This window comes from Ranitomeya imitator, chromosome 4, assembly GCF_032444005.1.
Source record: "Ranitomeya imitator isolate aRanImi1 chromosome 4, aRanImi1.pri, whole genome shotgun sequence".
Taxonomy (NCBI): domain Eukaryota; kingdom Metazoa; phylum Chordata; class Amphibia; order Anura; family Dendrobatidae; genus Ranitomeya; species Ranitomeya imitator.
Genome location: NC_091285.1, coordinates 116,687,896 through 116,712,284, shown reverse-complemented (window position 1 = coordinate 116,712,284; position 24,389 = coordinate 116,687,896). Strand labels below are relative to the sequence as shown.

The window sequence follows — 24,389 nt, the reverse complement described above, 5'->3', positions numbered from 1 at the left end:
AGCGCTGGGGTTAGTACTCTCAGGTACTTGTCCAGGACAACCCGCTGGATTATTTCGGGTATTGTCAGTACCTCGGGTTGCAGCCATTTCTTTGTTAAGTAGATCAGGTCGAACATCTGAGACCGCGCCGGTTTATCTTGCAGGTATGTCCACTGATGTACCCTCTGTGCCCGGACAGCCGTCGTCACACCGAGCCGGGCCAGGATCTCAGCTTTCAGTTTCTCAAAGTCCTGAGCGACCTCCGGGTCCAAATCATGGTAAGCTTTTTGGGCCTCGCCGGAGAGAAACGGGGCAATCAAGTCGGCCCATCGTGCCTTCGGCCACTTCTCTCTCAACGCCGTCCGCTCAAACGTTGTCAGGTATGCCTCGACGTCATCTTCTGCAGTCAGCTTTTGCCAGTATCGACTCACATGGATCCTTCTGGACTCTGCTTCCGGGTCAGCGTCAGGCATGCTCACCAGGCGCTGCGCCACCTGTTGGAGAAGTTGGCGGTCTGCAACCGTCATGTCCAGTAACTCCTTCAGCTGTGCGGCCATCAAGCGATTAGCTTCGTGCTGTGCGGCAGTGGCCTGCTGCTGTACAGCAATGGACTGTACTAAGGCTTTCACCACGTCTTCCATGCTGTCGCCTGTGCCACGGTATGCCCGCGTTCTCCACCACAATGTGACAAAACACTCTGGGATCGCCTTTGCTGGGGTCAAAGGACACGTGGTTTGTGCATTGAATCTGAGGCGTACAGCAGGTTTCTGAGCAGGCTGACCTCAGGTCAGATTTATTAACGTGAAAGCAACACAAAAAACAAAACATAAAAATAAATCCTAGCCTGTCCGGCACTAACTAAACAAATACATTGCTATCTCAACAACTGGGGGGGCTTCTCCCACCCAGCTAACATCACACAGATCTTGAGCAGAGCTCTTCACTCACGTTTGTCTCACACAGGCAGGCAATCTGTGTGCCCCAGGCAGACACTGGAAACACCCAGCTGGTCATCTTTTATTCCTGCAATCATTAACCCATTAGCACCCTGAAGATACTGAGTGGCCTAATTCACATAGGACAAACACCTGGGCGAGATATACCTGCCTCCAACTAACACACCAGCATGAGTCTTACATATCCCCCCCCTTGCTCAGACCACTCCGGTCGAGCAAGAACACTTTTGAAACAGTGCACTCAGGATAGGGCATCGGCGTTCCCCATCTGCACCCCAGGTCGGTGCTCCACCGTAAAAGAGTAAGCCTGCAGGGCAAGGAACCACTGGGTTACCCGACTATTACGGTCCTTGTGGAGGTGCATCCACTTGAGAGGGGCATGGTCTGTGACCAGCCTAAACTTCCTACCAGCCAGGTAATACTTGAGGGAGTCGAGAGCCCATTTAATGGCTAGGCACTCTTTTTCAACCACCGCATACCTCTGCTCATGTACATTCAGTTTCCGACTGAGATAGAGGACCGGGTGTTCGACTCCGTCCCTTACCTGGGAAAGTACAGCTCCGACACCAGTATCAGAGGCATCAGTTTGTACCACAAACTCGCTGCTGAAATCAGGAGTCACTAGTATGGGCTGAGAGCACAAAGCACGTTTCAGGCTGTGGAAGCCCTCTTCAGCAGCTGAGGTCCTTTTTACCATGACGGAACCCTTCCCCTTGGTAAGATCCGTCAAGGGAGTAGCCATGGCTGCAAAATTGGGTATGAACCGGCGATAATAGCCGGCAATCCCCAGGAAAGCCTGCACTTGTTTCTTGTTCACTGGTTGTGGCCAGCCCTGAATTGCCTGTGTTTTGTCGATCTGGTCATCTTTTATTCCTGCAATCATTAACCCATTAGCACCCTGAAGATACTGAGTGGCCTAATTCACATAGGACAAACACCTGGGCGAGATATACCTGCCTCCATCTACCACACCAGCATGAGTCTTACAACACCCATAGTTAGAACTAAGAAGGTAGAAGCTGTTGGATATTCTTAGCAGTGTACTGAAGATGGTCAATGTCTTAAGCTTTTACTTTGGTGTTGAATGTGGCACACAACAAAGACCATAGCCTCAATTCACTAAAACTGGTGTTTTGTTTCAGGCATGCAGAATTAAGATGCATCAAATTCATTTAGAGGAGATTACCACTTAATGAATTCAGCACATCTTACTAGTGTTAAGTGCCTCGCCAGAAATATACTCCAGTCAAGGACTAAAGTAAAATTTCTGACATAACAAACTCTGACACTTAACAGGTGGGCGTACGCACACTCCACCCTGGCTTTTCCCCAGCACCCCTCATTTTCATGGATCTGCTTCAAACAAGCATGAAAACTCCTTGATGTGTTAGCCCCCTTGTGTCCAATTCAATATAACCTACATTTTTTTTGTTTAATGACATGCTTGCTGGGGGTCTCCGTACCTGAATTCAGATGACCACAACCACAAATAGGTCTCTATAAAATGACAGAAGTGAGTCTGACATTTGTTTTTCATAGATAACTGTGGTCAAAGGAAGTTAAAAACAGAAGACATTTCTGTAGTCATAACTTTAATCTTGCAAGTAGAAGTTTATGCTGTTTTATATGCTTCTTTCTTATAAAATATGTTTTCACTTTTTAAGTCTATCAGTATGATTGTTTTTCAAAAATATAAAATTCAACTGAACTACATTTTGTGGAAATAACTTTCATTAAATTTTATGTAACAAGTATTGTGCATGCAAGTAATAATAAGAGTAGTCTTTACCATCAAAATTTACAGTGCAAAATGTAATTTCCTAATATCGGACATATTTCTTAAATATATTCTTCACCGCACAGAGTATTTTGCCATTTGATTACTGACTTCTTTTATATACACATGTATTTTTGGACTTTGTGTTTACTACTAAATAATGTAATATATATATTATTTTATTTTTTTCATGTTTGCAGTCTATGGTGCTTCTTCTTCAAAGTCAGCGGCAGTACATCTTTGAATATGACTCATCAGACAGACTTTACTCTGTAACTATGCCGAGTGTAGCGCGACACAGTATGTCTACTCATACATCTATTGGCTACATCAGGAACATGTACAACCCTCCAGAAAGCAATGCATCGATTATATTTGATTACAGTGAAGATGGTCGAATTCTAAAAACGTCCTATCTTGGTACTGGCCGACAAGTGTTCTATAAATATGGAAAACTTTCCAAATTATCTGAGATAATTTATGACAGTACTGCAGTTACTTTCGGCTATGATGAAACTACAGGAGTTTTAAAAATGGTTAACCTGCAAAGTGGTGGTTTTTCTTGTACAATACGTTATCGAAAAATTGGACCTTTAGTTGACAAACAAATATACAGGTTTTCTGAAGAAGGTATGGTGAATGCAAGGTTTGACTACACATACCATGACAACAGTTTTCGTGTCGCAAGCATTAAGCCTATCATAAGTGAAACCCCACTTCCTGTTGAATTGTACCGCTATGATGACATTTCTGGAAAAATTGAACATTTTGGCAAATTTGGGGTAATTTACTATGATGTTAATCAGATCATTACTACTGCTGTGATGACATTGACAAAACATTTCGATACTCATGGCCGCATCAAAGAGGTCCAATATGAAATATTTAGGTCACTCATGTATTGGATGACTGTACAGTATGACAGTATGGGACGTGTAATAAAAAGAGAACTAAAGCTTGGTCCCTATGCTAACACAACTAAGTACACGTATGAGTATGATGGAGATGGTCAATTGTTGACGGTTGCTGTTAACGACAGACAAACCTGGCGATACAACTATGACCTAAATGGTAACCTGTATTTGCTGACCCCTGGAAATGGTGTACGTCTTCTACCACTGAGATATGACCTCAGAGATAGAATAACACGTCTGGGGGATGTACAGTATAAAATAGATGATGATGGGTTTTTGAGCCAAAGAGGTGCAGATATTTTTGATTACAACTCAAAAGGTCTTCTCACTAGGGCATACAACAAGGTCCTTGGATGGAATGTACAATATCGCTATGATGGACTGGGCCGTAGAGCGTCATGCAAAACTAACTTAGGTCTCCATCTTCAATTCTTCTATGCTGATCTACACAACCCAACACGAGTTACCCACGTTTATAATCACTCAAACTCGGAAATCATATCTTTGTATTATGATTTACAAGGCCACCTCTTTGCAATGGAGAGCAGCAGTGGAGAGGAATATTACATTGCCTCTGATAACACAGGAACGCCATTGGCAGCTTTCAGCATCAATGGGGTCATGATTAAACAGCTGCAGTATACACCTTTTGGTGAAATTTATTTTGATTCCAATCCAAACTTCCAGCTTGTCATTGGATTTCATGGAGGACTATATGATCCTTTAACAAAACTTGTGCATTTTGCTCAGAGAGATTATGATGTGTTAGCGGGACGCTGGATATCTCCGGATTACACAATGTGGAGAAAAATTGGAAGAGACCCTGCTCCTTTCAATTTATACATGTTTAAGAACAATAATCCTTTAAGCACAGAAATGGACTTAAAAAACTATGTGACAGGTAAGTGACTACTGCCAAACAGGATATCTAAAAGACATTTGAATATGGTAAGGATGAAAAGTTATAAAGATGATTTAATAATGATTGAACTTCTTCATAAGTGCTCCTGGCCACCTTACTGGAAGTATGGCTATTGGGAGAAAATGAACTTATTTCCTCCTGCGAGACACCATATTGCAATCATGGGGGTGTACACAGAAAAGTTATAGTCACCGCTCACAGCACTGCTCACTTTAATGTGAACAAGGCTATAAGCATGCACCAGGCTTTAAGGGCTCTCTCTTTGCACAGATTTGCTAGAGAGACAGCTGTCACTCAAAGTGTTGCAACATGCTTAGGCCGGCTTCACACTCAGCGTATGAAAATACGGTCCGAATATTACGGCCGTAATACGCTGAAAAGTCCCGAAAATAGTGGTCCGTAGCTCCTCCATAGGCAGGGTGAGTCACCGTTTTTTGCGCATGGCATCCTCCGTATGTAATCCGTATGGCAGCCGTAATGCGTGTTTTTATCGCAGGCTTGCAAAACCGACATACGGCTATACAAGGGATCCATGTGTTAAAAAAAAAAAAAAAAACATATATACTGTCTCTCTATATGTATATATATATATATATGTCAGGGAGACACATATATGTATATATATTATTACTTAATACAGCGCGAGATAGCAGAAAGCCGGTAATTCAATTACCGGCTTTTGCTTTCTCCTTCCTAAACCCGACATGATATGAGACCTGGTTTACATACAGTAAACCATCTCATATCCCCTTTTTTTTGCATATTCCACACTACTAATGTTAGTAGTGTGTGTATGCAAAATTTGGCCGTTCTAGCTAGTAAAATAAGGGGTTAAATGGCAGAAAAAATTGGCGTGGGCTCCCGCACAATTTTCTCCGCCAGAGTAGTAAAGCCAGAGACTGAGGGCAGATATTAATAGCCTGGAGAGGGTCCAAAGTTATTGGCCCCCACTGGCTAAAAACACCTGCCCCCAGCCACCCCAGAACAGGCACATCTGGAAGATGCGCCTATTCTGGCACTTGGCCACTCTCTTCCCATTCCTGTGTAGCGGTGGGATATGGGGTAATGAAGGGTTAATGTCACCTTGCTATTGTAAGGTGACATTAAGCCTAATTGATAATGGAGAGGCGTCAATTATGACACCTATCCATTATTAATCCAATACTAGTAAAGGGTTAAAAAAAACACACACACACACACACACACACATTATTAAAAAATAATTTATTGAAAAAAATCACAAAGGCTGTTGTATTAATTTATTCTACTCTCAATCCACTCACTGAAGACCCTCGATCTGTAAATTAAAAAAAAATAATAAACCAACAATATACATACCTTCCGAGGATCTGTAAGGTCCAATGATGTATAGATCCATCTGAAGGGGTTAAAATATTTTGCAGACACGAGCTCCGCTAATGCAGGCTGCTCATGTCTGCAATACCCCGGCGAATGAAGCTAAATATAGGTCAATGACCTATATTTAGCTTCATTTGCGGTGAGGCGCCCTCTGCTGGCTGTTCCTAGATCGTGGGAACTTACCTAGAAAGCTCCCAGGCTCGAGTTCATATGAGGACAACCAGCAGAGGGTGCCCTCTTATGATCTCGAGCAAGGGAGCTTTCTAGGTAAGTTCCCACGATCTAGGAACAGCCAGCAGAGGGCGCCTCACCGCAAATGAAGCTAAATATAGGTCATTGACCTATATTTAGCTTCATTCGCCGGGGTATTGCAGACATGAGCAGCCTGCATTAGCAAAGCTCGTGTCTGCAAAATATTTTAACCCCTTCAGATGGATCTACATCATTGGACCTTACAGATCCTCGGAAGGTATGTATATTGTTGGTTTATTATTTTTTTTTAATTTACAGATCGAGGGTCTTCAGTGATTGGATTGAGAGTAGAATAAATTAATACAACAGCCTTTGTGATTTTTTCAATAAATTATTTTTTAATAATGTGTGTGTGTGTGTTTTTTTTAACCCTTTACTAGTATTGGATTAATAATGGATAGGTGTCATAATTGACGCCTCTCCATTATTAATTAGGCTTAATGTCACCTTACAATAGCAAGGTGACATTAACCCTTCATTACCCCATATCCCACCGCTACACGGGAATGGGAAGAGAGTGGCCAAGTGCCAGAATAGGCGCATCTTACAGATGTGCCTTTTCTGGGGTGGCTGGGGGTAGATGTTTTTAGCCGGGGGGGCCAATAACCATGGACCCTCTCCAGGCTATTAATATCTGCCCTCAGTCACTGGCTTTACTACTCTGGCAGAGAAAATTGTGCGGGAGCCCACGCCAATTTTTTCCGCCATTTAACCCCTTATTTTACTAGCTAGAACAGCCAAATTTTGCATATACACACTACTGACATTAGTAGTATGGAATATGCAAAAAAAATGGTGATATGAGATGGTTTACTGTATGTAATCATGTCTGATATCATGTCGGGTTTAGGAAGGAGAAAGCAAAAGTCGGTAATTGAATTACCGGCTTTTCTCTCTAACAGCGCTGTGTATTCCTCGCAAGTCACACTGCTGGTCCGTGTGTAATCCGTAATTTTGGGGCTTCCATTGACTTTCATTGACGTTTTATTTGCGCAATACGGTGACAAACGCAGCATGCTGCGATTTTCTAAGGCCGTAGAAAGCCGTATAATACGGATCAGTAAAATACGGCAGATAGGAGCAGGGGCATAGAGAATAATTGTGCCGTATTTTTTGCGAGTTTTACGGACGTACTTTCTGCGCTCTTACGTCCGTAAAACTCGCAAGTGTGACGCCGGCCTTACAGCTATTGCTCACAGTATTGTGAGCGATGACTGTAAACACTCCCTGAGCCACACCTATGACTGAAAGCTCCTGAGAGGATATACTTTTGTTTTCTCCCTGTAGCCACACTTCAGTAAGGTGGCTGATCAGTATTGTAATGCTGTTTACCTGTAAATTAACCCCATATATGCAGATGAATAGTGTTTGCAAAGGTGACAGGTTTCCTTTAAAGATCAGGATTTCCTATACCAGTAGCTTACAATTGTTGAAGGCATTATGGCTAAACCACATATACATACAAACAACATATCTGGATGTGTTTTCAGGATACAAGCATGCTGGGAAATGGTTATGATGAATATGTAGAGATCTACTGTATACAGCTACAGTGTTGCTAGCATTCACTATTCTATATGCACACATCTATGCAATCTAATAGGATCTCTACAATTTCAGATTCCTCACCTAGGCCATTACATTTGATCATATACTGTATTACAAAGTTAAAGTGACTTACCAGTTCACATTGAAAATGTGACTGTGCATAGAAAATCTTTAGTAAACTTACCTGGTGCCGTATTTTTCAACCAACCTTTTGATGTTTCTCCATTCAGGCTTTTAAGCTTTCTATTTTTCACAAAATAATCACCACAGCCCTGGGAGGTCTCTGTATAGAGCGTTCCTATAAATTACCCACAGACTCCTTCCCCTGTAATGGCCTTTGATGGATGAGCACTTGTAATGTGGGTCTATCCATTCTATCTTTTGTTTCTAGTACTATCAGAGGGAAATGGAGCAGAATGGTATGTCTGTAACTTCTAACAACATTGCCCATATAGTAGTCACAGGTTGCAGATGCCATTTTTTTTTATTTTAAAGGAGAACCAGAGTGAAGGAACAGCAGTGGAATCATTTAAAGGGACACTGTCACCTGGATTTGGAGGTAACAATCTTCAGCCATGGAGGCGGGGTTTTGGGGTTTTTGATTCACCCTTTCCTTACCCGCTGGCTGCATGCTGGCTGCAATATTGGATTGAAGTTCATTCTCTGTCCTCCATAGTACACGCCTGCGCAGGGCAAGATTGCTTTGTGCAGGCGTGTACTACGGAGGACAGAGAATGAACTTCAATCCAATATTGCAGCCAGCATGCAGCCAGCGGGTAAGGAAAGGGTGAATCAAAAACCCCAAAACCCTGCCTCCATGGCTGAAGATTGTTCCCTCCAAATCCAGGTGACAGTGTCCCTTTAAATGGAGGGAACAAGACATACTGGCTACACATTTGCCAAATATGGTCAAATACTCAATTTGGATTGGAGGGTTGCATTGCAGTATGATATAAATCCAAAAATTCAATCTCGCTTCATGAATTCAGTATCGTCCATACTACAAGTAAAACTATTCAGACTAAATATCAAACTTTATATTATTAAAGTGTGCACAAGAGCATGTGGAAAAAGGAGGTGCCACAAAGTCATGGGTCTTAGAATATTTGGATAATTGGCCTCATGGATTTTTGTGCCTTCTGTTTTCAGAATAAGTTAAATTTATGTATAGGACTCCATTCACCAGACATTTTTATTTATTTTATCTGTATAAGGAAGATATATATATATATATATATATATATATATATATATATATATATATATATATATACAGTGGGGCAAAAAAGTATTTAGTCAGTCAGCAATAGTGCAAGTTCCACCACTTAAAAAGATGAGAGGCATCTGTAATTTACATCATAGGTAGACCTCAACTATGGGAGACAAACTGAGAAAAAAAAATCCAGAAAATCACATTGTCTGTTTTTTTATCATTTTTTTTGCATATTATGGTGGAAAATAAGTATTTGGTCAGAAACAAACAATCAAGATTTCTGGCTCTCACAAACCTGTAACTTCTTCTTTAAGAGTCTCCTCTTTCCTCCACTCATTACCTGTAGTAATGGCACCTGTTTAAACTTGTTATCAGTATAAAAAGACACCTGTGCACACCCTCAAACAGTCTGACTCCAAACTCCACTATGGTGAAGACCAAAGAGCTGTCAAAGGACACCAGAAACAAAATTGTAGCCCTGCACCAGGCTGGGAAGACTGAATCTGCAATAGCCAACCAGCTTGGAGTGAAGAAATCAACAGTGGGAGCAATAATTAGAAAATGGAAGACATACAAGACCACTGATAATCTCCCTCGATCTGGGGCTCCACGCAAAATCCCACCCCGTGGGGTCAGAATGATCACAAGAACGGTGAGCAAAAATCCCAGAACCACGCGGGGGGACATAGTGAATGAACTGCAGAGAGCTGGGACCAATGTAACAAGGCCTACCATAAGTAACACACTACGCCACCATGGACTCAGATCCTGCAGTGCCAGACGTGTCCCACTGCTTAAGCCAGTACATGTCCGGGCCCGTCTGAAGTTTGCTAGAGAGCATTTGGATGATCCAGAGGAGTTTTGGGAGAATGTCCTATGGTCTGATGAAACCAAACTGGAACTGTTTGGTAGAAACACAACTTGTCGTGTTTGGAGGAAAAAGAATACTGAGTTGCATCCATCAAACACCATACCTACTGTAAAGCATGGTGGTGGAAACATCATGCTTTGGGGCTGTTTCTCTGCAAAGGGGCCAGGACGACTGATCCGGGTCCATGAAAGAATGAATGGGGCCATGTATCGTGAGATTTCGAGTGCAAACCTCCTTCCATCAGCAAGGGCATTGAAGATGAAACATGGCTGGGTCTTTCAACATGACAATGATCCAAAGCACACCGCCAGGGCAACGAAGGAGTGGCTTCGTAAGAAGCAATTCAAGGTCCTGGAGTGGCCTAGCCAGTCTCCAGATCTCAACCCTATAGAAAACCTTTGGAGGGAGTTGAAAGTCCGTGTTGCCAAGCGAAAAGCCAAAAATATCACTGCTCTAGAGGAGATCTGCATGGAGCAACCTTGTGAAGACTTACAGAAAACGTTTGACCTCTGTCATTGCCAACAAAGGATATATTACAAAGTATTGAGATTAAATTTTGTTTCTGACCAAATACTTATTTTCCACCATAATATGCAAATAAAATGATAAAAAAACAGACAATGTGATTTTCTGGATTTTTTTTTCTCAGTTTGTCTCCCATAGTTGAGGTCTACCTATGATGTAAATTACAGACGCCTCTCATCTTTTTAAGTGGTGGAACTTGCACTATTGCTGACTGACTAAATACTTTTTTGCCCCACTGTATATATATATATATTGTCAGCATCCAAAACAAAAATTGCATAGCGCTGTTTATTTGCTTCTTTGCATTGAGAGTCAATAGGCAACATACTGTATGCCAATCTGTACCTATACTCCTGATATATTTTGTCGGATGGGAGACTCAGACATGATGTGAACAGAGCCAAGCTGAATCTTTGCCCTGGGTGAAGGAAGGTCTAGCTGCAATGCTGTATAAAGGTTTCTTTGTGCAACTGACAAAAAAAACCTTATACTGTCAAACAATGCCTACAAGTGGATAAAAGTCTGGAAACTTTCTGTAAATGTGCTCTATGTGGAAGTTTGTTTCATGGTTTTAGACAGAGTATGAAGCCTTACTTCAGTCTAATGCAAAATCCCAAACTGCAAAAGGTAGTTCTTGCTGTAAAGGTATTCCGCTTTTATGAAAAAAGTCTATAATTTTTTTTAATATTGTAATCTGCATCTTGTGTGAATGGAAAAAAAACAACTGATTAGTAGAACTAAGGCTACGTTCAGACTAGCGTTGTGCGCCGCTGCGTCGGCGACGCAACGCACGACGCACGCAAAAACGCGGCAAAACGCACGCAAAAACGCTGCGTTTTGCGACGCGTGCGTCGTTTTTTGCCGAAAATCGGACGCAAGAAAAATGCAACTTGTTGCGTTTTCTTGGTCCGACGCTTGCGGCAAAAAAGACGCATGCGTCGCCAAACGCAACAAACAAAAACGCATGCGTCCCCCATGTTAAACATAGGGGCGCATGACGCGTGCGTCGCCGCTGCGTCGCCCGACGCTAACCCGACGCACACTAGCACAACGCTAGTCTGAACGTAGCCTTAGATGGCACAAATTGTCACTAAATGACCATTTATGTTGTAAGAAGGATAGTCACTAATCTTCCATTATGAAATGTGAGATAAGACATTAAAGAAGGGAACAAGTACATTGGATTTGTTCTGTGATTGCGAGACAGAAATAGGTTCTGTAAAGAAAAAAATTCTTACTGAATGTGACTGTGAGGAAGGAGGCAGAGCGTTTCTGACAAGTGGGGTCATAGGTGTTTCAGATGCTTAAATGCTCAAATCAGCCATTGTCTTGTTAATTAAGCTTTATTAAGCAAGACAGCTTTATATCTAAGTAGTCATGTTAAATTACCGTAATCATGTAGACATAAGTAAGATACTTCAAAATTATGGTCTAAAATTGTATTACAATTTTACTTCTTTAAGGAGGTCACAGATCACATCATGGCGCTACAAGTGTTAAGATGAAGTAGCATCTGCTGTGTAATTTGTTCCAATCTAGCTAGCAATTAAACTCAGAAGTTGACATTAATATATATCAGATCTTATGGAAGATGGGAATGTTTAGTCCACCTGGTTCTGCACTTTCACCTTGTGCTTCAGATTGGTACTCATCAACATGTAGGAGAGCTGTTTTTTGTCTGCATTTAACTGTTTGTGGCTGTGTTCCAGTACCAATTATACCAACTGAAGTCTGTTAAGCGCTGTGGAATTAATGGCACTATATAAGTGAGTAAAATAAATAAATATATAAAACCAAAGCTTCTAATTCATTAACATACTGCGTGCATACCGCACGCTGAATCACGCTGAAGTGTTTTTGCTTTTTTTTAAAAAAAAGTTATAACTTTATTGAAACACACATTACACATAAAAAATTCTTAAAACAATACCTCTGAACCACATAAATAAGAATAACTGACAGGTAAGCGCTTAAGCATATATTATTAGCAGATCACTATTAATTCAATTGGAGAATTTCAATTAGCTCTTGTAATATTGCACCTTTGGACAAAATATCCCACTTTTTTATAGCACTATCCTGTGCAGAAAATGTGCCCAAACGAGCTATAATCTCTTTCTATGCAACATACACTATGCTGAATAGACCAGAAAAGATGGCAATATATATATATATATAGGTACAATATTCACCAGAGTTGTATAAACCGCAATCAATAATTTAGTATCCTAAAATAACTGCAACCATATATGAACTAATGCAACATTCCATTGCCAAAGTGCTTTTCCATTTAGGGCACTAAAGCCCCAATTTATATGTAATGAGCTGAACTATATGTAGCAGAGTGCCATTAATCTATTGCTCCAATGTTACAAGCACTATGAGACCAGTGAAATTCAATGTTATCTAACGAGTTGTCCTCACTATATTCAGATATTACTAGCATCATGAGAGGATACATAAAAAATCAAAAGGCTAAGTAATCCAGACAAATGCATAGTACCCCGAAAATCGGTGATCCTTGCTTGCAGCCGCGTGGCACGCTACTCCTTGTCAGACCCCAACGCGCGTTTTGTGACAGCTTCCTCCTGGGGGCGTGTCCATAACGAGGCATCACAGAGCCTTTAACCGGCCATAGGCCAATCACATTCCTAGCAGGGCGGACCCCGCTCTCTGCAACCAACCCACTAGTCTTCATGATAACTGTGATGAACTGGTGATTCAGAAACACAATGGACCTGGTGGTTAAGAGCACACAAAGTGACCTGATAGTTACTAATAACATAGGACGAGCTCTGAGACGTGGGAACTCTGCTGACCGCAATCGCTAATCCTATCCCACCACACTAGAGGTAGCCGTGGAGCGCTCCTGACCAGACCTAGGCGCCTCGGGCACAGCCTGAGAAACTAGCTAGCCCTGAAGGTAGAAAAATAAGCCTACCTTGCCTCAGAGAAATTCCCCAAAGGAAAAGGCAGCCCCCCACATATAATGACTGTGAGTAAAGATGAAAATACAAACACAGAGATGAAATAGGTTTTAGCAAAGTGAGGCCCGACTTACTGAATAGACCAAGGACAGGAAAGATAGCTTTGCGGTCAGCACAAAAACCTACAAACAACCACGCAGAGGGCGCAAAAAGACCCTCCGCACCGACTAACGGTACGGAGGTGCTCCCTCTGCGTCCCAGAGCTTCCAGCAAGCAAGACAAACCAATATAGCAAGCTGGACAGAAAAAATAGCAACAAAAGTAACACAAGCAGAACTTAGCTTATGCAGGGCAGACAGGCCACAAGAACGATCCAGGAGAGAGAGAGACCAATACTGGAACATTGACTGGAGGCCAGGAACAAAGAACTAGGTGGAGTTAAATAGAGCAGCACCTAACGACTTAACCTCGTCACCTGAGGAAGGAAACTCAGAAGCCGCAGCCCCACTCACATCCACCAGAGGAAGCTCATGGACAGAACCAGCCGAAGTACCACTCATGACCACAGGAGGGAGCTTGACCACAGAATTCACAACAGTACCCCCTCCTTGAGGAGGGGTCACCGAACCCTCACCAGAGCCCCCAGGCCGACCAGGATGAGCCAAATGAAACGCACGAACCAGATCGGCAGCATGAACATCAGAGGCAAAGACCCAGGAATTATCTTCCTGACCATAACCCTTCCACTTAACCAGGTACTGGAGTTTCCGTCTCGAAATACGAGAATCCAAAATCTTCTCTACTATATACTCCAACTCCCCCTCCACCAAAACCGGGGCAGGAGGATCAACGGATGGAACCACAGGTGCCACGTATCTCCACAACAATGACCTATGGAACACATTATGGATGGAAAAAGAAGCTGGAAGGGTCAAACGAAAAGACACAGGATTAAGAACCTCAGAAATCCTATACGGACCAATGAAACGAGGCTTAAACTTAGGAGAGGAAACTTTCATAGGAATATAACGAGACGACAACCAAACCAAATCCCCAACACGAAGTCGGGGACCCACACAGCGCCTGCGGTTAGCGAAACGTTGAGCCTTCTCCTGGGACAATGTCAAATTGTCCACTACATGAGTCCAAATCTGCTGCAACCTATCCACCACAGTATCCACACCAGGACAGTCCGAAGGCTCAACCTGCCCTGAAGAGAAACGAGGATGGAAACCAGAATTGCAGAAAAACGGCGAAACCAAAGTAGCCGAGCTGGCCCGATTATTAAGGGCGAACTCCGCCAAAGGCAAAAAGGACACCCAATCATCCTGATCAGCAGAAACAAAACATCTCAGATATGTTTCCAAGGTCTGATTGGTTCGTTCGGTTTGGCCATTTGTCTGAGGATGGAAAGCCGAGGAAAAAGACAAATCAATGCCCAACCTAGCACAAAAGGCTCGCCAAAACCTCGAAACAAACTGGGAACCTCTGTCAGAAACGATGTTCTCCGGAATGCCATGTAAACGAACCACATGCTGGAAAAACAATGGCACCAAATCAGAGGAGGAAGGCAATTTAGACAAGGGTACCAAATGGACCATCTTAGAGAAGCGATCACAAACCACCCAAATGACCGACATCTTTTGAGAGACGGGGAGATCCGAAATAAAATCCATAGAGATATGTGTCCAGATATGTGACCGGCAAGGGCAAAAGCAACCCACTGGCACGAGAACAGCAGGGCTTAGCCCGAGCACAAATCCCACAGGACTGCACAAACGAACGCACATCCCGCAACAGAGACAGCCACCAAAAGGATCTAGCCACCAAATCTCTGGTACCAAAGATTCCAGGATGACCAGCCAACACCGAACAATGAACCTCAGAGATAACTCTACTCGTCCATTTATCAAGGACAAACAGCTTCTCCGCTGGGCAACGGTCAGGTCTATTAGCCTGAAATTTTTGCAGCACCCGCCGCAAATCAGGGGAGATGGCAGACAAAAGTACCCCCTCTTTGAGAATACCCGCCGGCTCAGGCAAACCCGGAGAGTCGGGCACAAAACTCCTAGACAGGGCATCCACCTTCACATTCTTGGAGCCCGGAAGGTACGAAACCACAAAGTCAAAACGGGAGAAAAACAGCGACCAACGAGCCTGTCTAGGATTCAACCGTTTGGCAGACTCGAGATAAGTCAAGTTCTTGTGATCAGTCAAGACCACCACGCGATGCTTAGCTCCTTCAAGCCAATGACACCACTCCTCGAATGCCCACTTCATGGCCAGCAACTCTCGATTGCCAACAACATAATTACGCTCAGCAGGCGAAAACTTCCTGGAAAAGAAGGCACATGGTTTCATCACCGAGCCATCAGAACTTCTTTGCGACAAAACCGCCCCTGCTCCAATCTCAGAAGCATCAACCTCGACCTGGAACGGGAGCGAAACATCTGGCTGGCACAACACAGGGGCAGAAGAAAAACGACGCTTCAACTCCTGAAAAGCTTCCACAGCAGCAGAAGACCAATTGACCACATCAGCACCCTTCTTGGTTAAATCAGTCAACGGTTTGGCAATACTAGAAAAATTATTGATGAAGCGACGATAAAAATTAGCAAAGCCCAGGAACTTTTGCAGACTCTTCAGAGATGTCGGCTGAGTCCAATCATAAATGGCCTGAACTTTAACAGGGTCCATCTCTATAGTAGAAGGGGAAAAAATGAAACCCAAAAATGAAACCTTCTGAACACCAAAGAGACACTTTGACCCCTTCACAAACAAAGAATTAGCACGCAGGACCTGGAACACCATTCTAACCTTCTTCACGTGAGACTCCCGATCATCTGAGAAGACCAAAATATCATCCAAGTATACAATCAGGAATTTATCCAGGTACTCACGGAAGATGTCATGCATAAAGGACTGAAATACTGATGGAGCATTGGAAAGCCCGAATGGCATAACCAGGTACTCAAAATGGCCCTCGGGCGTATTAAATGCTGTTTTCTATTCATCGCCCTGTTTAATACGCACAAGATTATACGCACCACGAAGATCTATCTTGGTGAACCAACTAGCCCCCTTAATCCGAGCAAACAAATCAGACAGCAGCGGCAAGGGGTACTGAAATTTGATTGTGATTTTATTTAGAAGGCGGTAATCAATACAAGGTCTCAACGAACCATCCTTCTTGGCCACAATAAATAACCCTGCTCCCAATGGTGACGACGACGGGCGAATATGACCCTTCTCCAAGGATTCCTCTACGTAACTCCGCATAGCGGCGTGCTCAGGCACAGACAAATTAAACAGTCGACCTTTAGGAAACTTACTACCAGGAATCAAATCGATAGCACAATCGCAATCCCTATGCGGAGGTAGGGCACTGGACTTGGGCTCATCAAATACATCCCGGTAATCCGACAAGAACTCTGGGACCTCAGAAGGGGTGGATGATGAAATAGACAGAAATGGAACATCACCATGTACCCCCTGACAACCCCAGCTGGACACAGACATAGACTTCCAATCCAATACTGGGTTATGGACTTGTAGCCATGGCAACCCCAACAGGACCACATGATGCAGATTCTGCAACACCAGAAAGCGAATATCCTCCTGATGCGCAGGAGCCATGCACATGGTCAGTTGGGTCCAGTACTGAGGCTTATTCTTGGCCAAAGGCGTAGCATCAATTCCTCTCAATGGAATAGGATACTGCAAGGGCTCCAAGAAAAACCGACAGCGCCTAGCAAACTCCAAGTCCATCAAATTCAGGGCAGCGCCTGAATCCAAAAATGCCATGACAGAATAGGATGACAAAGAGCAGATCAAAGTAACGGACAAAAGAAATTTCGACTGTACCATACCAATGGTGGCAGACCTAGCGAACCGCTTAGTGCGCTTAGGACAATCGGAAATAGCATGAGTGGAATCACCACAGTAAAAACACAGCCCATTCCGACGTCTGTGTTCTTGCCGTTCGGCTCTGGTCAAAGTCCTATCACATTGCATAGGTTCAGGTTTATACGCAGATAATACCGCCAAATGGTGCACAGTTTTACGCTCATGTAAGCGTCGATCGATCTGAATGGCCAAAGACATAGACTCATTCAGACCAGCAGGCATAGGAAATCCCACCATGACATCCTTAAGGGCTTCAGAGAGACCCTTTCTGAAAATTGCTGCCAGCGCACATTCATTCTATTGAGTAAGCACAGACCACTTCCTAAACTTCTGACAATATATCTCTACCTCATCCTGACCCTGACACAGAGCCAGCAAATTTTTCTCTGCCTGATCCACTGAATTAGGTTCATCATAAAGCAATCCGAGCGCCAGAAAAAACGCATCAATATTACATAATGCAGGATCTCCTGGCGCAAGGGAAAATGCCCAGTCTTGAGGGTCGCCACGTAATAAAGAAATAATGATCTTAACTTGTTGAACTGGGTCACCAGAGGAGCGGGGTTTCAAAGCCAGAAACAGTTTGCAATTATTTTTGAAATTCAGAAATTTAGCTCTATCTCCAGAAAATAAATCAGGAATAGGAATTCTAGGTTCTAACATAGATTTCTGAACCATAATGTCTTGAATTTTTTGTACTCTTGCAGTGAGATTATCCACACAAGAAGACAGACCTTTAATGTCCATCACTACACCTGTGTCCTGAACCACCCAAATGTCTAGGGGAAAAGAAAGACAAAACACAGTGCAGAGAAAAAAAAATGGTCTCAGAACTTCTCTTTTCCCTCTATTGAGAAGCATTAGTACTTTGGGCCTCCAGTACTGTTATGAACTGGTGATTCAGAAACACAATGGACCTGGTGGTTAAGAGCACACAAAGTGACCTGATAGTTACTAATAACATAGGACGAGCTCTGAGACGTGGGAACTCTGCTGACCGCAATCCCTAATCCTATCACACCACACTAGAGGTAGCCGTGGAGCGCTCCTGACCAGACCTAGGCGCCTCGGGCACAGCCTGAGAAACTAGCTAGCCCTGAAGGTAGAAAAATAAGCCTACCTTGCCTCAGAGAAATTCCCCAAAGGAAAAGGCAGCCCCCCACATATAATGACTGTGAGTAAAGATGAAAATACAAACACAGAGATGAAATAGGTTTTAGCAAAGTGAGGCCCGACTTACTGAATAGACCGAGGACAGGAAAGATAGCTTTGCGGTCAGCACAAAAACCTACAAACAACCACGCAGAGGGCGCAAAAAGACCCTCTGCACCGACTAACGGTACGGAGGTGCTCCCTCTACGTCCCAGAGCTTCCAGCAAGCAAGACAAACCAATATAGCAAGCTGGACAGAAAAAATAGCAACAAAAGTAACACAAGCAGAACTTAGCTTATGCAGGGCAGACAGGCCACAAGAACGATCCAGGAGAGAGAGAGACCAATACTGGAACATTGACTGGAGGCCAGGAACAAAGAACTAGGTGGAGTTAAATAGAGCAGCACCTAACGACTTAACCTCGTCACCTGAGGAAGGAAACTCAGAAGCCACAGCCCCACTCACATCCACCAGAGGAAGCTCATGGACAGAACCAGCCGAAGTACCACTCATGACCACAGGAGGGAGCTTGACCACAGAATTCACAACAGATAACGGCGGTAAATGGGCTACATAGTAAGTATAAGCCTTGCTGGTTGCCACAGCAACTCCAAACACTAGCGCTTAATGATGATACCGCTTCATAGCTCACGTGATAATGCTAGTGATTTAAAGTCAGTCACGGATGTTCATACTGCTAATATCTATCCTAGCTTATATCGGCTGAGACGTGATCGTCATGTTCCAATATAGACTACAATGCCCCAAAAGCGGACCGCAAAGTGTACACCATCGTCATGTTTCATTACAGGCTATAACACCCCATAAGCGGACTGCAATGTGTACACAGTCAACATATTTCCTTACAGGCTACATAGCCCCAAAGGCGGACCGCAATGTGCACATAGCCATCATGCTTAATAAAAGGCTAAATTGCCCCAAAAACAGACCGCAATGTGCACGTAGCCGACAAGCAAATTAAACAGCAAGAATGGTAAATAATTAAGCCCCTAGGTTATATACATTCAGTCAATGCCGAATGACACAGAGGGGATATCAAGTCCTCAATAATGACAATACAAGTCATAAAACTAAATGTAACCTTATAATAGCATTCAAATATGCCAGCCAGTATCCATAATAGAGAGTAAAAATTAATAATCACCACAACTTAATGCATTTAAACATACTAGACCTTCTAGTGTTTGGAGTTGCTGTGACAACCAGCAAGGCTTATACTTACTATGTAGCCCACTTAACGCCGTTATCATGAAGACTAGTGGGTTGGTTGCAGAGAGCGGGGTTCGCCCTGCTAGGAATGTGATTGGCCCATGGCCCGTTAAAGGCTCTGTGATGCCTCAGTATGGACACGCCCCCAGGAGGAAGCTGTCACGAAACGAGCGTCGGGATCTGACAAGGAGTAGCGTGCCACGCGGCTGCAAGCAAGGATCACCGATTTTCGGGGTAATATGCATTTGTCTGGATTACTTAGCCTTTTGGTTTTTTATGTATCCTCTCATGATGCTAGTAATATCTGAATATAGTGAGGACAACTCGTTACTAGATGACATTCAATTTCACTGGTCTCATAGTGCTTGTAACATTGGAGCAATAGATTAATGGCACTCTGCTACATCTCATTATATATAAATTGGGGCTTTAGTGCCCTAAATGGAAAAGCACTTTGGCAATGGAATGTTACATTAGTTCATATATGGTTGCAGTTATTTTAGGATACTAAATTATTGATTGCGGTTTATACAACTCTGGTGAATATTGTACCTATATATATATATATATATTGCCATCTTTTCTGGTCTATTCAGCATAGTGTATGTTACATAGAAAGAGATTATAGCTCGTTCGGGCACATTTTCTGCACAGGATAGTGCTATAAAAAAGTGGGATATTTTGTCCAAAGGTGCAATATTACAAGAGCTAATTGAAATTCTCCAATTGAATTAATAGTGATCTGCTAATAATATATGCTTAAGCGCTTACCTGTGAGTTATTCTTATTTATGTGGTTCAGAGGTATTGTTTTAAGAATTTTTTATGTGTAATGTGTGTTTCAATAAAGTTATAACTTTTTATAAAAAAAAGCAAAAACACTTTTTGATTCAGCGTGCGGTTTAATAACCGATTTTGTTGGTCAGTATGTTAATAGATTCAGTAAAGTGTCACCCGCCCCAAGTTTGAGGGTATGGGTTTGGGTAATATGTTTACAGCTTCTAATTCATGTATATGTAAATCGTGTCCAAAAAAAAGTATTTGCAATATGCCTAAAGTCTTTTTATACTTATTTACCATGGGTGCTATAATTGTTGGTTACCAAATAAAATGAATGACAGCTAATGTACAGGAAATGACAGCTAATATTTAATGCATCTCACTCTGCCCAAAATGTTTCTATTGCTTTCAGAATTCCCTACTGTCCCCTCAATTCCACTAGTTAGATCTCATCACATGTTTTTTACTTATATTAGAAGTATAGTTTTTCCTTGCGGAGATGGACATGCTAAGCATGCCGAGATGAGGAGACTTAAAGCCGCAATGCTCCTCTTGGTAATATGCTAATTATGCAAATTGTCTCTTACCTTCCAATAGGTGGCACTAGAGTTCTAGCTCTCTTCCTCGCTGAAGAGACAATTTGTATAACTTACTTATTTTAGTCACTTAAATAGTGCCATTCTTTTCCACAAGGCTTTATAAACATTGTCATCACTGTCTCCAATGGTGCTCACACTCTATATTCCCTATCAGTATGTCTTTGGAGTGTGGAAGGAAACCAGAGTCATAGGAGGAAACCCACGCAAACACAGGGAGAATATACAAACTCCTTGCAGTTTACACATGCCTTTGATGACCATCAATCGAGTAAGGCCGGAGTCACACTAGACCGTAATAAGGATGAGTGCTATGAGATAAAAAATCGCATAGTTCTCAGACAAATGTTAATCTATGGGGCAGCTCCTATCATCCATTGTTTTCTCTGCAGTATTATATGTGGGAGAGAAATCGCCGCATGCTGTGATTTTCAACATATATATCGGCTGAGACTCGCCAATATAAAGTCTATGGGTGCGAGAAAAACTCACACACCACACGGACCTTCAGTGTGACTTGCGAGAAATACGCACCGGTGTCCTATAGAAAAGCTGGCGATTCAGTGTGATGTACAGTAAAATCACACTGACAGGTTAAAAATAGAATAGATAAAATAAATGTCTACAAATCGTATAGGTGTATATATATATATATATGTATATATATATATATACATATATATATATATACACAGTATATATATATATACAGTACAGAGCAAAAGTTTGGACACACCTCATTTAAAGATTTTTCTGTATTTTCATGACTATGAAAATTGTAAATTCACACTGAAGGCATCAAAACTATGAATTAACACATGTGGAATTATGTAGTTAACAAAAAAGTGTGAATCAACTGATATTATGTGCTATATTCTAGGTTCTTCAAAGTAGCCACCTTTTGCTTTGATGACTGCTTTGCACACTCTTGGCATTCTCTTGATGAGCTTCAAGAGGTAGTCACCGGAAATGGTCTTCCAGCAATCTGGAAGGAGTTCCTAGAGATGCTTAGCACTTGTTGGTCCTTTTGCCTTCACTCAGCCGTCCAGCTCACCCCAAACCATCTCGATTGGGTTCAGGTCTAGTAACTGTGGAGGTCAGGTCATCTGGCGTGGCACACCATCACCCTACTTCTTGGTCAAATAGCACTTACACAGCCTGGAGGTGTGTTTAGCTTCATTGTCCTGTTGAAAAATACATGATGGTCCAACTAAACGCAAACCGGATAGAATAGCATGCCGCTGCAAGATGCTGTGGAACCAATACTGGTTAAGTATGCCTTCATTTTTGAAAAAATCCCCAAAAGTGTCACTAGCAAAGCACCTCCACACCATCACATATCCTCCATGCTTCACGGTGGGAACCAGACATGTAGAGTCCATCCGTTCACCTTTTCTGCGTCACACAAAGACACGGTTGACCTGGTCTCTAATCTAAGCTGCTGTTAACCTGCGATTTCTGAGGCTAAAACTTGTCCTCAGAAGCAGAGGTGACTCTTGGCCTTCCTTTGCTGGGGCAGTCTTCATGTGAGCCAGTTTCTTTGTAGTGCTTGATGGTTTTTGCAACTGCACTTGGGAACACTTTAAAAGTTTTCCCAATTTTTCTGACTGACTGACCTTCATTTCTTAAAGTAATGATGGCCACTCGTTTTTCTTTACTTAGCTGCTTTTTTCTTGCCATTAAACCTGACAGGGCACACCTGTGAAGTGAAAACCATTTCCGGTGACTACCTCTTGAAGCTCATCAAGAGAATGCCAAGAGTGTGCAAAGCAGTCATAAAAGCAAAAGGTGGCTACTTTGGAGAACCTAGAATATATTTTCAGTTGTTTCACACTTTTTTGTTAAGTGTATAATTCCACATGTGTTAATTCATAGTTTTGATGCCTTCAGTGTGAATTTACAATTTTCATAGTCATGAAAATACAGAAAAATCTTTAAATGAGAAGATGTGTCCAAAAGTTTTCTGTACTGTATATATATATATATATATATATATATATATATATATATATACAGTATATACAGTATATATAATATATAAAGCTGAATGTGTGTGTATGTGTGTATGTGTGTATGCCCGGGATTGGCATCTGCACCGTCGCAGCTACAGCCACAAAATTTTGCTCAGTCACGCGTCAGGACCCCGAGAGCGTCATAGGCTATGTTGTGAGGCGAAATTTTAACCCCGCGCGTTCCAATTCACCAAACAATTTTGCCCCTATCTACATAATGGGGAAAAAGTGAAAGGAAAAGTGTTGGAGGCAAATTGACAGCGGCCAGATGTGAACAAGGGGGACTTAAAGAGTGAGAGCGATGGCGCCAAAGAATATATACCGTACAGTTGCTAAGGTGGGGCCCAGACATGAGATACTCACCACACACGGGGATATTAACACACACACAAAATGTGCCACACACTACCACGTGCTTGAACACATATACCACCCTCAGCACACATTTCACCACACAGACACCAACCTCGCCACATAAAAGTCAAAACACAAAAGTCGTTGCTCAAAACTCGCCACGCACAAAACTCACCTCGCGCAAATCTCGCCACATGCAAAAACTAGGCTCACGCAAAACTCACGACACGTGCAAACCTCACCTCATGGAAAACTCACCACACGCAAAGCTTGCACACGTGGAAAAATTGCCACATGCACAAAAGTTGCAACACATGCAAAAGTTGCCTCACACAAAACTTGCACATACTCAAAACGCACCACACATAAAACTCGCCACGTGCAAAACTCGCCATGCACAAAACTTGCTGCACACAACTTGCTATACTAACCTGTCACATGCAACTCGACACACAAAAAGTTGCTACACGCATGTCGCCACACAAAACTCATCTCACAAAAGTCGCTACATACATGTCGCCACATGCAACTCAACACACACAACTTGACAAACGAAACTCGCCATAAAATACACACAAGTCTGGTATTATCCTTCAAAAATAAAAATCTGATTAATAAGCAGACAAACTACAAGAGCAACAAATGTACCATATAGGAAATACGGCAGCTGTCAGTCACATGACCTGTCTATTATGTGTATGTGTGAGCTAATATATACTGCCAGGTGGAAGGGCTTCCTGTTGGCTGGGGATTTATCAGGCTGCCAATTTAGCTTACAAATACTGAGGTAAAAATACTGACCAAATAACGTGTGAACGCGGTCAAATACATGAGGAGATGACATACAGTTATATACTATATACAGGGGAGATGACACACAGATATATACTATATACAGGAGAGATGACACATTATATACTATACACAGGAGGAGATGACACACAGGTATATACTATATACAGGAGGAGATGACACACAGGTGTATACTATATACAGGAGGAGATGACATACAGGTATATACTATATACAGGAGGAGATTACACATTGGTATATACTATATACAGGGGAAATGACATACAGGTACATACTATATACAGGGGAGATGACACACAGGTA

General features: G+C 42.5%; 1 protein-coding gene across 4 annotated transcripts in view; it reads left to right on the top strand.

The window, feature by feature from the left end:
- The window catches only part of TENM2 (teneurin transmembrane protein 2), a 3,136,407-nt gene that overhangs the window by 2,963,809 nt on the left and 148,209 nt on the right, over positions 1-24,389 (top strand). For all 4 annotated transcript variants that reach the window (XM_069763919.1, XM_069763918.1, XM_069763915.1 and 1 more), the window contains one exon: positions 2,913-4,527. In XM_069763919.1, coding sequence (XP_069620020.1) covers positions 2,913-4,527 — 1,615 coding nt within the window. The remainder of the gene's footprint in view (positions 1-2,912; positions 4,528-24,389) is intronic.